The sequence below is a fragment of the Phasianus colchicus genome, chromosome 34, assembly GCF_987193195.1.
Source record: "Phasianus colchicus chromosome 34, bPhaCol1.hap1.1, whole genome shotgun sequence".
Classification (NCBI taxonomy): Eukaryota; Metazoa; Chordata; class Aves; order Galliformes; family Phasianidae; genus Phasianus; species Phasianus colchicus.
The window spans coordinates 1,752,809-1,767,519 of record NC_143469.1 but is presented as its reverse complement, the minus strand read 5'-3'; the positions used below and the strand labels follow the sequence as shown (position 1 = coordinate 1,767,519).

The window sequence follows — 14,711 nt, the reverse complement described above, 5'->3', positions numbered from 1 at the left end:
ACGGCCTGATCCAAGGCACCACCGTGCCACCAGGCACAACCCAACCCGCTCCACGGTGACGCAGTGCCACCGAGTGTCCCCGGATGAGGACACTCACGCCTTGGGGACATCGGGGACAGGCGGGGACGTCACTCACCCACAAACTCGAGGCCACACGCCACGTTGCTGCCCAGCATGGCCACCTGCTCGCGGGCAATCTGACTCCAGCACGCATCGTTGCCCACCAGCGCGATGACAGGAGTCTGCAGGGACGGAGAGCAAGGTGTCACCACGCCCCACGATGGGGACAAAACCCCATCGTGTCGGTCTGTCTGTCTGTCCGTCTGTCTGTCCGTCCCTCCCCTTTTCCTCCCCCACGGACCCCATTCCGGTGCCACCTCACCTTGTGCCGCACGAAGGTGTCGAACTCCATCAGGCTGTAACCCAGTGAGCCGTCACCGTAAATGATCCAAACCTGGAAGGTGACACCGGGGAAGGGTGACAAGATGTGACACCTGCTGCCCCCTCCCCCTCTCCCTCCCCCTTTAAATACCTCTGCTTCGGGTCGGCACAGTTTGGCACCGAGAGCGAAACCACCGCCGACCCCCAGCGTGCCGAAAGCGCCTGCGGGCACAACAACAACCAGCGTCACCCCTTTGGCGTCTGCGTGTCCCCAATGGTGACAGAGTTGCTGTAGGGCTCCTCACCGGGGTCCAGCCAGGAGAGGGGACGGCGGGGACGCGCGATGTAGGCAGCGGTGCCCACAAAATCCCCCCCGTCTGCCACCAGGAGGCTGTCGGGGGGCAGCAGCGCGTCCATGCGGTACAGCAGATCCATGGGGTTCAGGTGCTGAGAGGTTGGGGTCGCCGCCTTCTCCCTGGTTGGGAGAACCCCCGCCCCAAAAATGGTGAGCTTGGGTGACCCCAAAATGGAGACGGGGTTGTGATCTGCTGTTGGAAACGGGATGGGAGCCCCCCAAACTGGAGAGGCTGAGGTTTCGCACGCCAAAGCAAGCTGAGAGCTTGAAATGGGGATCCCCCAAAAAAATGGACGTAGGACCCCCTGACTGCCTATGGAAGCTGCTGCCCCTGTCCCCATCCCAATGCCTGTCCTTGCCCATGCCTGTCCTCGTCCCCATTCCCACATCTGTCCCCATCCCTTTCCCAATGTCTGCCACCTTCCCCAGCCTGTCCCTTATTCTGATGCCTGTCCTCGTCCCCATCCTCATCTCAGCCCCCACCATGTCCTCATCCCCATCCCTGTCCCTATAACCATCCCAATACCTGCTACCTCCACCAAACCCATCCTTATCCACTCCCCATCCCCATCTCTGTCCCCAATCCCCCTGCCCACCCCATCCCCATCCTGGCTCCATCCCCATCCTGGTCCCCATCCCCATCTCTGTCCCCATCCCCCTGCCCACCCCATCCCCATCCTGGTCCCCATCCCTACTCCTGACCCCATACCATGACCTCCATGTCCATCCCTGTCCCCATACCCATCCCAATACCTGCTACCTCCACCAAACCCATCCTTATCCACTCCCCATCCCCATCTCTGCCCCTGTCCCCATGCCCACCCCATCCCCATCCTGGTCCCCATCCCCACTCCTGACCCCATCCCCATGTCCACCAAGATCTCCATCCCCATCCCTGTCCCTATAACAATCCCAATACCTGCTACCTCCACCAAACCCGTCCTTATCCACTCCCCATCCCCATCTCTGTCCCCATCCCCATGCCCACCCCATCCCCATCCTGGTCCCCATCCCCACTCCTGACCCCATACCATGACCTCCATGTCCATCCCTGTCCCCATACCCATCCCAATACCTGCCACCTCCACCAAATCCATCCTTGTCCTCTCCCCATTCCCACTCCTGTCCCCATCCCCATCCTGGTCCCCAACCCCATCCTGGTCCCCATCCCCATCCTGGTCCCCATCCCCACTCCTGACCCCATCCCCATGTCCACCATGACCTCCATGTCCATCCCTGTCCCCATACCCATCCCAATGCCTGCCCCCTCCACCAAATCCATCCTTGCCCACTCCCCATCCCCATCCCCATGCCCACCCCATCCCCATCCTGGTCCCCATCCCTACTCTTGACCCCATACCATGACCTCCATGTCCATCCCTGTCCCCATACCCACCCCAATGCCTGCCACCTTCCCCAAACCTATCCTTGCCCACTCCACATCCCCATTCCCATCCCCACGCCCACCCCATCCTCATCCTGGTCCCCATCCCCACTCCTGACCCCATCCCCATCCCCACCATGACCTCCATGTCCATCCCTGTCCCCATACCCATCCCAATACCTGTCACCTCCACCAAACCCATCCTTCTCCACTCCCCATCCCCATGCCCACCCCATCCCCATCCTGGTCCCCATCCCCATCCTGGTCCCCATCCCCATCCTGATCCCCATCCCCACTCCTGACCCCATCCCTGTGCCCACCATGATCTCCATGCCCATCCCTGTCCCCACACCCACCCCAATACCTGCCACCTCCCCCAAACCCATCCTTGCCCACTCCCCCTCCCCATCCCTGCCCCCTCCCCACCCCCCAATCCCCCCCCTCACCGATTTGCCCTCTCCTTGCGCTGCTCAGCCTCCCGCAGCCCCTGCAGCCACTCCTTGGGGCAGGAGAAGCCCTTCAGCTTCCGTGCCAACCCCACCACGAAGGAGGCAGCATCACCTGCAAAGAACCACAAAAAAATTCCTATCCATCGAACCCCAAACCCCAGTAAATTGAGCCCAAAATCCAGTCCTGTTTGACCCCGTACCTACTTTGGTTGGACCCCCCAAAAATGGCTCCATTGGACCCCAAAACTGAGCTGAGCTGACCCTAAACTTGGCTCTGTTGGATTCCAAACCTTGTTGGGCACCAAAAAGTGGCACCAAACCTGACTGAATTGACCCCAAACCCAGCTCTGTTGGACCCCAAATCTCAATCGCTTGGACCCCAAAAAGTGGCTCAGTTGGGTCCCAAATCTGGCCGAAATGGCCCCAAAAAACTCAGCTCTGTTGGGTTCCCAGTCTGACCACCTTGGACCCCAAAAAGTGGCTCAGCTGGGTCCCAAATCTGGCCAAAATGGCCCCAAAAAACTCAGCTCTGTTGGGTTCCCAGTCTGACCAGCTTGGACCCCAAAAAGTGGCCCAGCTGGGTCCCAAATCTGGCTGAAGTGGCCCCAAAACTCAGCTCTGGTGGGTTCCCAGTCTGACTGGCCTGGATCCCAAAAAGTGGCTCAGCTGGGTCCCAAATCTGGCTGAAATGGCCCCAAAAACCTCAGCTCGGTTGGGTTCCCAGTCTGACCACCTTGGACCCCAAAAAGTGGCCCAGCTTGGACCCCAAAAAGTGGCTCAGTTGGGTCCCAAATCTGGCTGAAATGGCCCCAAAAAACTCAGCTCTGTTGGGTTCCCAGTCTGACCAGCTTGGACCCCAAAAAGTGGCTCAGCTGGGTCCCAAATCTGGCTGAAATGACCCCAAAAAACTCAGTTCTGTTGGGTTCCCAGTCTGACCAGCTTGGACCCCAAAAAGTGGCTCAGCTGGGTCCCAAATCTGGCCGAAATGGCCCCAAAACTCAGCTCTGCTGGGTTCCCAGTCTGACCAGCCTGGATCCCTAAAAGTGTCTCAAATGAGTGCCAAATCTGGCTGAAATGGCCCCAAAAAACTCAGCTCTGTTGGGTTCGCAGTCTGACTGGCTTGGACCCCAAAAAGTGGCCCAGCTTGGACCCCAAAAAGTGGCTCAGCTGGGTCCCAAATCTGGCCGAAATGGCCCCAAAAAACTCAGTTCTGTTGGGTTCCCAGTCTGACCGGCTTGGATCCCAAAAAGTGGCTCAGCTTGACCCCAAAAAGTGGCTCAGCTGAGTCCCAAATCTGGCTGAAATGGCCCCAAAACTCAGTTCTGTTGGGTTCCCAGTCTGACCGGCTTGGACCCCAAAAAGTGGCTCAGCTGGGTCCCAAATCTGTCTGAAATGACCCCAAAAAACTCAGCTCTGTTGCGTTCCCAATCTGACCGACTTGGATCCCAAAAAACCCAACCATCAGAACCCCAAACCCAACTAAACCAACCCCAAAACCCATCTCAACACAAAACACGCTCTTTCGAGCATCGAAAATGAACGAACTGACCCCAAACCAACGCCGAACCCCAATAAACCTTCCACGCTCCGACCCCAAAAAGCCCCGTTGGGACCCCACGACCCTCTCAACCCACCCCATGGGGCTGTCACCCCATAGCATTGGGGTGGCAGGGGGGATTGGGGTCACCTCTCACGGCGAGCCGTGGCTTCCAAAAGACGTCAGCGTTGCGCAGGAGCTGCGCCCGATCCCTGTTGACGGCGACGACGACGGCGCCACGAGCGAAGAGCCGCCCGTAGGAGAGGCGAAAATCGCAGACGGAGCCTTTGGGGTCATTTATGGGGATGAGAGATGGGGGATGTGGGGATGTTGTGGGGCTTCACCGCCTCGTCTCGACCCTGGGGGACCCACCTGCCAGCAGCACCAGGTCGGCGTCGCGCAGGGCATCGCGGCGGTTGTGGCGAAAGAGGAGGGGGCTGTCGGGGGGTAGAAGCCCCCGTGCTGCCCCACCGAGGTAGCAGGGGATGCCCAGGGCTTCCAGTGAGTCCCTAAGGCGTCCCAAAAGCAGATGGATTAGCTTCAAAAAGGGTTCGGTTGGGATTTAGAACGGGGTTGGGTTGGTGGAACGAATGGCGGCTCGGTTGGATCCAAAAATCAGTTGGTTTGGACACAGAAGGTGGGGAAATCATCGCCAAATCGGATGATTCTGCCCCAAAATAATTCATCGTTCCCCAAAACGGCCAGCCCCAAATCACTGCCTCTGTCCCCACACCACCCCGCTTGGCCCCACTCAATGATCCACGCACAGAGATGTTCTGTTGTCCCCAAACCAGCTCCTCCATCCCCAAATAATCTCCTCCATCCCCAAACTGGATGATCCATCCCCAAATTGGATGATCCATCCCCAAACTGGATGATCCATCCCAAAACTGGATGATCCCTCCCCAGATTGGATGACCCATCCCAAACTGGATGACCCACCCCAAATAGGATGATCCATCCCCGAATTGGCTGACCCAACACAAACTGGAGACCCCACCCCCAATTGGATGACCCCTCCCTAAACTGGATGACCCATCCCAAAACTGGATGTCCCCTCCCCAAATCGAATGACCCTGCCCTAAACTGGATGACCCCTTCCCAAATTGGATGATCCAACCCCAAACTGGATGACCCACCCCCCCCAAATTGGATGATCCAACCCCAAACTGGATGACCCTCCCCAAACTGGATGACCCATCCCAAAACTGGATGACCCCTCCCAAAACTGGATGGCCCACCCCAAACTGGATGACCCCTCCCCAAATCGAATGACCCCTCCCCAAACTGGATGAGCCATCCCCAAACTGAATGATCCATCCCAAAACTGGATGACCCCTCCCCAAATTGGCTGGCCCCTCCCCAAACTGGATGACCCACCCCAAAACTGGATGACCCATCCCCAATCTGGATGACCCCTTCCCAAACTGGATGACCCCTCCCCAGATCGAATGACCCATCCCCAAACTGGATGACTCACCCCAAATTGGAGACCCCTCCCCAGACTGGATGACCCTCCCCAAACTGGATGACCCACCCCAAATTGGAGACCCCTCCCCAAACTGGATGACCCCTCGCCAAATCAAATGATTCCTCCCCAAATTGGCTGACCCATCCCCAAATTGGATGACCCACCCCCAGATTGGATGACCCCTCCCTAAACTGGATGACCCATCCCCAAATTGGATGATCCATCCCCAAACTGGATGACCCACCCCAAACTGGAGACCCCTCCCCAAAACTGGATGACCCACCCCAAAGTGGATGACCCCTCCCGAAATTGGCTGGCCCCTCCCCAAACTGGATGACCCACCCCAAACTGGATGACCCCTTCCCAAATTGGATGACCCCTCCCCAAATCGAATGACCCCTCCCTAAATTGGATGACCCACCCCAAATTGGAGACCCCTCCCCAAAACTGGATGACCCCTCCCCAAACTGGACGACCCACCCCCAAATTGGATGACCCTCCCCAAACTGGATGACCCATCCCAAAACTGGATGACCCCTTCCCAAATCGAATGACCCCTCCCCAAACTGGACGACCCACCCCCAAATTGGATGACCCTCCCCAAACTGAATGATCCATCCCAAAACTGGATGACCCCTCCCCAAATTGGCTGGCCCCTCCCCAAACTGGATGACCCACCCCAAACTGGATGACCCCTCCCCAGATCGAATGACCCATCCCCAATCTGGATGACCCACCCCAAATTGGAGACCCCTCCCCAAACTGGATGACCCACCCCAAAACTGGATGACCCCTCCCCAAATCGAATGATCCCTCCCCAAACTGGATGAGCCATCCCCAAACTGAATGATCCATCCCAAAACTGGATGACCCCTCCCCAAATTGGCTGGCCCCTCCCCAAACTGGATGACCCACCCCAAAGTGGATGACCCCTCCCCAAATTGGCTGGCCCCTCCCCAATCTGGATGACCCCTTCCCAAACTGGATGACCCCTCCCCAGATCTAATGACCCATCCCCAAACTGGATGACCCACCCCAAATTGGAGATCCCTCCCCAAACTGGATGACCCATCCCAAAACTGGATGACCCCTCCCCAAACTGGATGACCCCTCCCCAAATCGAATGATCCCTCCCCAAACTGGATGACCCATCCCCAAACTGGATGACCCCTCCCCAAATCGAATGATCCCTCCCCAAACTGGATGACCCATCTCCAAACTGGATGATCCATCCCAAAACTGGATGATCCATCCCAAAATTGGCTGGCCCCTTCCCAAACTGGATGACCCACCTCAAATTGGAGATCCTCCCCAAAACTGGATGATCCATCCCAAAATTGGCTGACCCCTCCCCAAACTGGATGACCCACCCCACATTGGAGATCCTCCCCAAAACTGGATGACCCATCCCCAAACTGAATGATCCATCCCAAAACTGAATGACCCTTCCCCAGGTTGGATGACCCATCCCTAAATCGAATGACCCACCCCCAAATTGGATGACCCCTCCCCAAATTGAATGACCCCTCCCTAAATTGGATGACCCACCCCAAATTGGAGACCCCTCCCCAAAACTGGATGACCCCTCCCCAAACTGGACGACCCACCCCCAAATTGGATGACCTTCCCCAGACTGGATGACCCATCCCAAAACTGGATGACCCACCCCAAAACTGGATGACCCCTCCCCAAATCGAATGACCCATCCTCCAAGCATCCCAGTCGTCTCCAACCCACCCCCTCCATCCCCAAACCTCCCCCTCCATCCCCAAACCACCCCCTCCATCCCCAAACCTCCCCCTCCATCCCCACACCAGCTGCTCTGTCCCCAGGCTGCCTCCCTCGTCCCCCACACCGCGTCCTCTGTCCCCAAACTCACCGCAGCTCCTCGGCCGGCGTCGGTGGCAGCATGGCCTGGCTGCCCACCAGCACCAACGGCTTCGTGGCACGGCTCACCAGCTCAGCACAGCGCTGCACCTGCCGCCCCAAAAACGGCTCCATCAGAGCCCCAAAACTGGATGAATTCACCCCAAATCCCAGCTTTGGCGGACGCTTAAACCTGGCTCGGTTGGATCCGCTGAAATTGGTGCAGACCTCCCCAAAAAGTGACTCAGTTCACCTCCAAACTAAGCTGAATTGTCCCCAAAACGCATATATTTTTTTGGACCTCAAGTGCTGCTCCATCATCCCCAAACCTGGTTCAATCGTCCCCCAAAAGCGACTCAGCCATCCCCCCAAAACTGCCTCAGTCATCCCCTAAAAGCGGCTCAATCTGCCTCAAAACCTGGCTCAACCATTCCCAAAAAGTGGCTCAGCCACCCCTAAAACTGGCTCAATCATCCCCCCAAAACAGGCTCACATCAGGCCCCAAAAACAGCTCGATCATCCCCTAAAAGCAGCTCAATCAGCCTCAAAACCTGGCTCAACCATCCCAAAACCTGGCTCAACCATCCCAAAATGTTGCTAACCCCTAAAAATGGCTCAATCATCCCCAAAACCTGGCTCAACCATCCCACAAAAGCGACTCAGCCACCCCCCCAAAACTGGCCCAACCATCCCCCTAAAACTGGCTCAGATCAGGCCCCCAAAACAGCTCAATCATCCCCTAAAAGCAGCTCAATCATCCCCAAAACCTGGCTCAACCATTCCCAAAACGTGGCTCAGCCATCCCAAAATGTGGCTGACCCCTAAAAATGGCTCAACCGTCCCCCAAAAGTGTCTCAGCCACCCCCCCAAAACTGGCTCAATCATCCCCCCAAAACTGGCTCAGATCAGTCTCCCAAAACAGCTCAACCATCCCCTAAAAGCGGCTCAACCAACCCCAAAACCTGGCTCAACCATTCCCAAGAAGTGACCCAGCCATCCCCCCAAAAACTGCCTCAATCATCCCCTCCAAAACTGGCTCAATCATCCCCCAAAAGCGACTCAGCCATCCCCCCAAAACTGGCTCAGATCAGTCCCCCAAAAACAGCTCAATCATCCCCTAAAAGCAGCTCAATCAGCCTCAAAACCTGGCTCAACCATCCCAAAAAGTGGCTCAGCCCTAAAAGTGGCTCAATCATCCCCCAAAAGAGACTCAGCCACCCCACGAAAACTGGATCAATCATCCCCCCAAAACTGGCTCAGATCAGGCCCCCAAAACAGCTCAATCATCCCCTAAAAGCAGCTCAATCATCCCCAAAACCTGGCTCAACAATTCCCAAGAAGCGACCCAGCCATCCCCCCAAAACTGGCTCCGATCAGTCCCCCAAAACAGCTCAATCATCCCCTAAAAGCAGCTCAATCAACCCCAAAACCTGGCTCAACCATTCCCAAAACGTGGCTCAGCCATCCCAAAATGTGGCTGACCCCTAAAAATGGCTCAACCGTCCCCCAAAAGTGTCTCAGCCACCCCCCCAAAACTGGCTCAATCATCCCCCCAAAACTGGCTCAGATCAGGCCCCCAAAACAGCTCAATCATCCCCTAAAAGCGGCTCAACCAACCCCAAAACCTGGCTCAACCATTCCCAAGAAGCGACCCAGCCATCCCCCCAAAAACTGCCTCAATCATCCCCCTAAAACTGACTCCATCATCCTCGAATTGACCCCAACCGAAACCCCGAACCCAACCGAACCCAACCCTAAAAACCCCAACCCCACATTTGAGGGACAAAGCCAACCTCATCCTCGCTGCCCAACGGCACCTTCACGGGCAACGGGGTGAAATCCTGGGATTCCCAGGCTCCTGCAAAGAGGTTACGGACGTAATTCTGGAGGTACCTGGGAGAAAGGGGGATGGTTTTGGGGTTGTCGGCCTTTTGGGGTCACCGGGAGCACCCATGGGTGGGGAGTGGGGGGGTGGGATGGGTGCTCACCACTGTACCAGCTTTCCCCGCAGCCCCCGGGTGTTTTTGGGGCCGCCCACCTCCTTTTCCACCACGTGGAAAGGGTAGAGGACGTCGATGGGGAGCTCCACGAAGACGGGACCTGTGGGGAGGTGGGGGTGACCCCAAAAAATGGATGTGGTGGGGTGACGCCAACAGCGCATCACCCAAAAGCAGCGCCCCAAAATGGCACCCATAGGGGGTGAGGTCACCCTAAATCCTCCCATTTGGGGTGGCTTTGGGGTGTCTCCTTGTTGTACTGGGGTCCCAAACTGTGGGATGGTGATGGTGGGATGTGGGGTGAGGGGACCCCAAAAAACGAGCATCGTGGGGTCAACACCAAAAGAACCCAACGCATCACCCAAAAGCAGCGCCCCAAAACGGCACCCATAGGGGGTGAGGTCACCCTAAATCCTGACAGGGGTGCCTTTGGGGTGCCTCCTTTTACTGGGGTCCCAAACCATACGATGGTGATGGTGGGATGTGGGGTGAGGGGACCCCAAAAAATGAGCACTGTGGGGTCGACACCAACAGCGCTCAAAGCACCACCCGAAAGCAGCACCCCAAAACAGCACCCATAGGGGGTGAGGTCACCCTAAATCCCCCCAGGGGGTGGCTTTGGGGTGCCTCCTTTTACTGGGGTCCCAAACCATATGATGATGATGGTGGGACGTGGGGTGAGGGGACCCCAAAAAATGAGCATTGTGGGGTCGACGCCAAAGGAACCCAAGAGCAGCGCCCCAAAACGGCACCCATCAGGGGTGAGGTCACCCTAAATCCTGACAGGGGTGGCTTTGAGGTGTCTCCTTTTAATGGGGGTCCCAAACCATGCAATGGTGATGGTGGGATGTGGGGTGAGGGGACCCCCAAAAACGAGCATCGTGGGGTCGACACCAAAAGAACACAACGCATCACCCAAAAGCAGCGCCCCAAAACGGCACCCATAGGGGGTGAGGTCACCCTAAATCCTCCCATTTGGGGTGGCTTTGGGGTGTCTCCTTGTTGTACTGGGGTCCCAAACCATACAGTGGTGATGGTGGGTTGTGGGGTCGATATGAGGGGACCCCAAAAAATGAGCATTGTGGGGTCGACGCCAAAGGAACCCAAAAGCAGCGCCCCAAAACGGCACCCATCGGGGGTGAGGTCACCCTAAATCCCCCCACGGCGTGGCTTAGGGGTCCCCTATTGTACCGGGGGTCCCCGACTGTGCCGTGGCGATGGCTCGGCGCAGCGTGGGGACGATCTGACGGACGGTGGGCACCGAGACGCACGCCTTGCACAGCGTCCTAAAGAGAGACAGCTGGTCGATGTCCTGCAGCGCTCCTCGTCCCTACAAGGAAAACCCCAAAATGAATGAAAACTCACCCCACACACACAAAAAAAATATATATATATATATGGGGGGGCTGTCAACGAATCCTACAGACCTTCTGCAATGAGGCGGCCGCCCCACCGATGAGCAGCAATGGGGATTCGGCCATCTGGGCGTTTTTGATGGCTGTCACTGCGTTGGTGACACCGGGGCCGGCGGTGACGACGGCCACACCGATGCGACCTGAGGGAGGGAATTGGGTTTGGGGTGGGAATAAAGGGGGAGAAAAGCTTTGCTGAGGGAGCCACGGAGGGCTGCGATCAACTGGGATCATGTAAGGGTGGGACATCCCAAAATCCTTCATCCTTTGGGGACAAGGAAGGTGTTGGCCATGAGGTCAACCTCCGCTCATCCCACTGACACTGGAGATCCCAAATTGGTTTGGGGTGAGAATAAATGGGGAGAATGATTCATGGAGAGACCCATGGAGTGATCAACTCAACTGGGGCACCCCGAAATTTTCCACCCTTTGGGGAAGAGGAAGATGTTGGCCATGAGGTCAACCTCCGCTCATCCCATTGATACTGGAGATCCCAAATCGGTTTGGGGTGGGAATAAATGGGGAGAAACTGATTCATGGAGAGACCCATGGAGTGCTCAACTCAACTGGGACACCACAAAAATGGGACACCCCAAAATCCTCCATCCTTTGTGGACAAGGAAGGCGTTGGCCATGAGGTCAACCTCCGCTCATCCCACTGAGACTGGAGATCCCAAATCGGTTTGGGGTGAGAATAAATGGGGAGAAATCCCTTCATGGAGAGACCCATGGAGTGCTCCGCTCAACTACAACCTCATAAAGGTGGGACACCCCAAAATCCTGCACCCTTTGGGGACGAGGAAGATGTTGGCCATGAGGTCTACATCCCCTCATCCCACTGACACTGGAGATCCCAAATCGGTTTGGGGTGAGAATAAATGGGGAGAAACCCCTTTATGTTGAGACCCATGGAGCGCTCCGCTCAACTGGGATCACGTAAACATGGGACATCCCGAAATCCTTCATCCTTTGGGGACAAGGAAGGTGTTGGCCATGAGGTCAACCTCCGCTCATCCCATTCATACTGGAGATCCCAAATCGGTTTGGGGTGAGAATAAACGGACAGAAACCCCTTCATGTTGAGACCCATTGACTGCTCCACTCAACTACAACCTCATAAAGGTGGGACACCCCAAAATCCTGCACCCTTTAGGGACGAGGAAGATGTTGGCCATGAGATCAACCTCCGCTCAACCCATTGATACTGGAGATCCCAAATTGGTTTGGGGTGGGAATAAATGGGGAGAAACTCATTCATGGAGAGACCCATGGAGTGCTCCACTCAACTACAACCTCATATAGGTGGGACACCCCAAAATCCTCCATCCTTTGTGGAAGAGGAAGATGTTGGCCATGAGGTCAACCTCCGCTCATCCCACTGACATTGGAGATCCCAAATCGGTTTGAGGTGAGAATAAATGGGGAGAATGATTCATGGAGAGACCCATGGAGTGCTCCGCTCAACTGGGGCACCCCAAAATTTTGCACCCTTTGGGGAAGAGGAAGACGTTGGCCATGAGGTCAACCTCCGCTCATCCCACTGACACTGGAGATCCCAAATCGGTTTGGGGTGAGAATAAAGGGGGAGAAACTGATTCATGGAGAGACCCATGGAGTGATCAACTCAACTGGGACACCACAAAAATGGGACACCCCAAAATCCTCCATCCTTTGGGCACAAGGAAGGTGTTGGCCATGAGGTCAACCTCCGCTCATCCCACTGACACTGGAGATCCCAAATCGCTTTGGGGTGAGAATAAAGGGGGAGAATGATTCATGGAGAGACCCATGGAGTGCTCAACTCAACTGGGGCACCCCAAATTTTTCCACCCTTCGGGGAAGAGGACGCCGTTGGCCACGAGCTCTGCGTTACCTACTGGGTTTTTCCTTTGCCCCATCTGTACCTGACAACCTGGAGACGGCGTCGGCGGCGAAGACGGCGGTGGCCTCGTGCCGTGTGTCCACCACACGGATGCCCACCTTCTCAGCAGCCACCAAGATGGGTGAGATGTGACCACCAGCCAAGGTGAAGACGAAACGGACGCCGTGAGCCTTCAGCACGTCGGCCACCAGCTCACCGCCGTGACGGGGGCTTTTGGGTTCCACCTTTTTTTGGTTTTTTTTTTGGGGGGGGTGAGGAGGGTGATGGGTTAGAAAACGAGGGGTGATGAAAAGAGGAAAAATGGGTTTATTTCAGCCTACCTTGTGGAAGAGCTGGTAGAGGAGACCCAAGTGATGGGCGGCCCCAAGCAGTGCCACCGTCGTCGTCACCAGGAGCACAGCAATGGCGCAGCACACAGCGGTGAGGAGATCCATGGTGATGCTGAGGGGGACACAAAGGGGTGGTGACGACACCAAAGTGTCACCCCAAGTGGCATTGGGGAACCCCTGTGGGATGTGGTGGCACCAAAGGGGACCATCCCTTTGTGTCCCATCCCCACCCGACACAAAGGGATGGTCCCCTTTGGTGCCACCACATCCCACAGGGGTTCCCCAATGCCATTTGGGTGACACTTTGGGGTTGTCACCATCCCTTTGTGTCACCACTTTAGTGACAACCCCAAAGTGTCACCCAACACCACGACAGGGAAACCCTATGAGATGTGGTGGCAGCAAAGGGGGATGGGACAAGAGAGAATGGTGACAACCCCAAAGTGTCACCCAACACCATGACAGGGAACCCCTGTGGGATGTGGTGGCATCAAATGGAGACAGGACACAAAGGGATGGTGACAACCCCAAAGTGTCACCCAACACCCTGATAGGGAAACCCTGTGGGATGTGGTGGCAGCAAATGGGGACAGGACACAAAGGGATGGTGACAACCCCAAAGTGTCACCCAACACCCTGATAGGGAACCCCTGTGGGATTTGGTGGCACCAAAGGGGGACGGGACACAAAGGGATGGTGACAACACCAAAGTGTCACCCAAATGGCATTGGGGAACCCCTGTGGGATGTGGTAGCACCAAATGGGGACAGGACGCAAAGGGATGGTGACAAACCCAAAGTGTCACACAAGTGGCATTGGGGAACCCCTGTGGGATGTGGTGGCACCAAAGGGGGATAGGACATAAAGGGATGGTGACAACCCCAAAGTGTCACCCAACACCATGACAGGGAACCCCTGTGGGATGTGGTGGCACCAAAGGGGGATAGGACATAAAGGGATGGTGACAACACCAAAGTGTCACCCAACACCATGGCAGGGAAACCCTATGAGATGTGGTGGCAGCAAAGGGGGATGGGACAAGAGAGAATGGTGACAACCCCAAAGTGTCACCCAACACCATGACAGGGAACCCCTGTGGGATGTGGTGGCACCAAATGGGGACAGGACACAAAGGGATGGTGACAACACCAAAGTGTCACCCAACACCATGACAGGGAACCCCTGTGGGATGTGGTGGCACCAAAGGGGGACGGGACACAAAGGGGTGGTGACAACCCCAAAGTGTCACCCAAATGGCATTGGGGAACCCCTGTGGGATCTGGTGGCACCAAAGGGGGATGGGACACAAAGGGATGGTGACAACACCAAAGTGTCACCCAACACCCTGACAGGGAACCCCTGTGGGATGTGGTGGCAGCAAATGGGGATGGGACACAAAGGGATGGTGACAACACCAAAGTGTCACCCAACACAATGAGAGGGAACCCCTGTGGGATTTGGTGGCACCAAAGGGGGATGGGACACAAAGGGATGGTGACAACACCAAAGTGTCACCCAACACCATGACAGGGAACCCCTGTGGGATTTGGTGGCACCAAAGGGGGATGGGACACAAAGGGATGGTGACAACCCCAAAGTGTCACCCAAATGGCATTGGGGAACCCCTGTGGGATGTGGTGGCACCAAA

The 14,711-nt window shown here is 56.4% G+C and overlaps 1 protein-coding gene across 7 annotated transcripts in view; it reads right to left on the bottom strand.

Moving 5' to 3' along the window:
• HACL2 (2-hydroxyacyl-CoA lyase 2) overlaps positions 1–14,711 on the bottom strand; it is a 29,453-nt gene that overhangs the window by 4,148 nt on the left and 10,594 nt on the right. For all 7 annotated transcript variants that reach the window (XM_090128568.1, XM_090128567.1, XM_090128566.1 and 4 more), the window contains 14 exons: positions 13,055–13,175; positions 12,757–12,958; positions 10,868–10,995; positions 10,632–10,770; positions 9,432–9,543; positions 9,237–9,336; positions 7,457–7,554; positions 4,479–4,615; positions 4,257–4,391; positions 2,567–2,681; positions 687–856; positions 533–603; positions 383–454; positions 137–242 (listed from right to left, as the gene is read on the bottom strand). In XM_090128568.1, coding sequence (XP_089984694.1) covers positions 137–242; positions 383–454; positions 533–603; positions 687–856; positions 2,567–2,681; positions 4,257–4,391; positions 4,479–4,615; positions 7,457–7,554; positions 9,237–9,336; positions 9,432–9,543; positions 10,632–10,770; positions 10,868–10,995; positions 12,757–12,958; positions 13,055–13,168 — 1,699 coding nt within the window. In that variant the 5' untranslated portion in view covers positions 13,169–13,175. The remainder of the gene's footprint in view (positions 1–136; positions 243–382; positions 455–532; positions 604–686; positions 857–2,566; positions 2,682–4,256; positions 4,392–4,478; positions 4,616–7,456; positions 7,555–9,236; positions 9,337–9,431; positions 9,544–10,631; positions 10,771–10,867; positions 10,996–12,756; positions 12,959–13,054; positions 13,176–14,711) is intronic.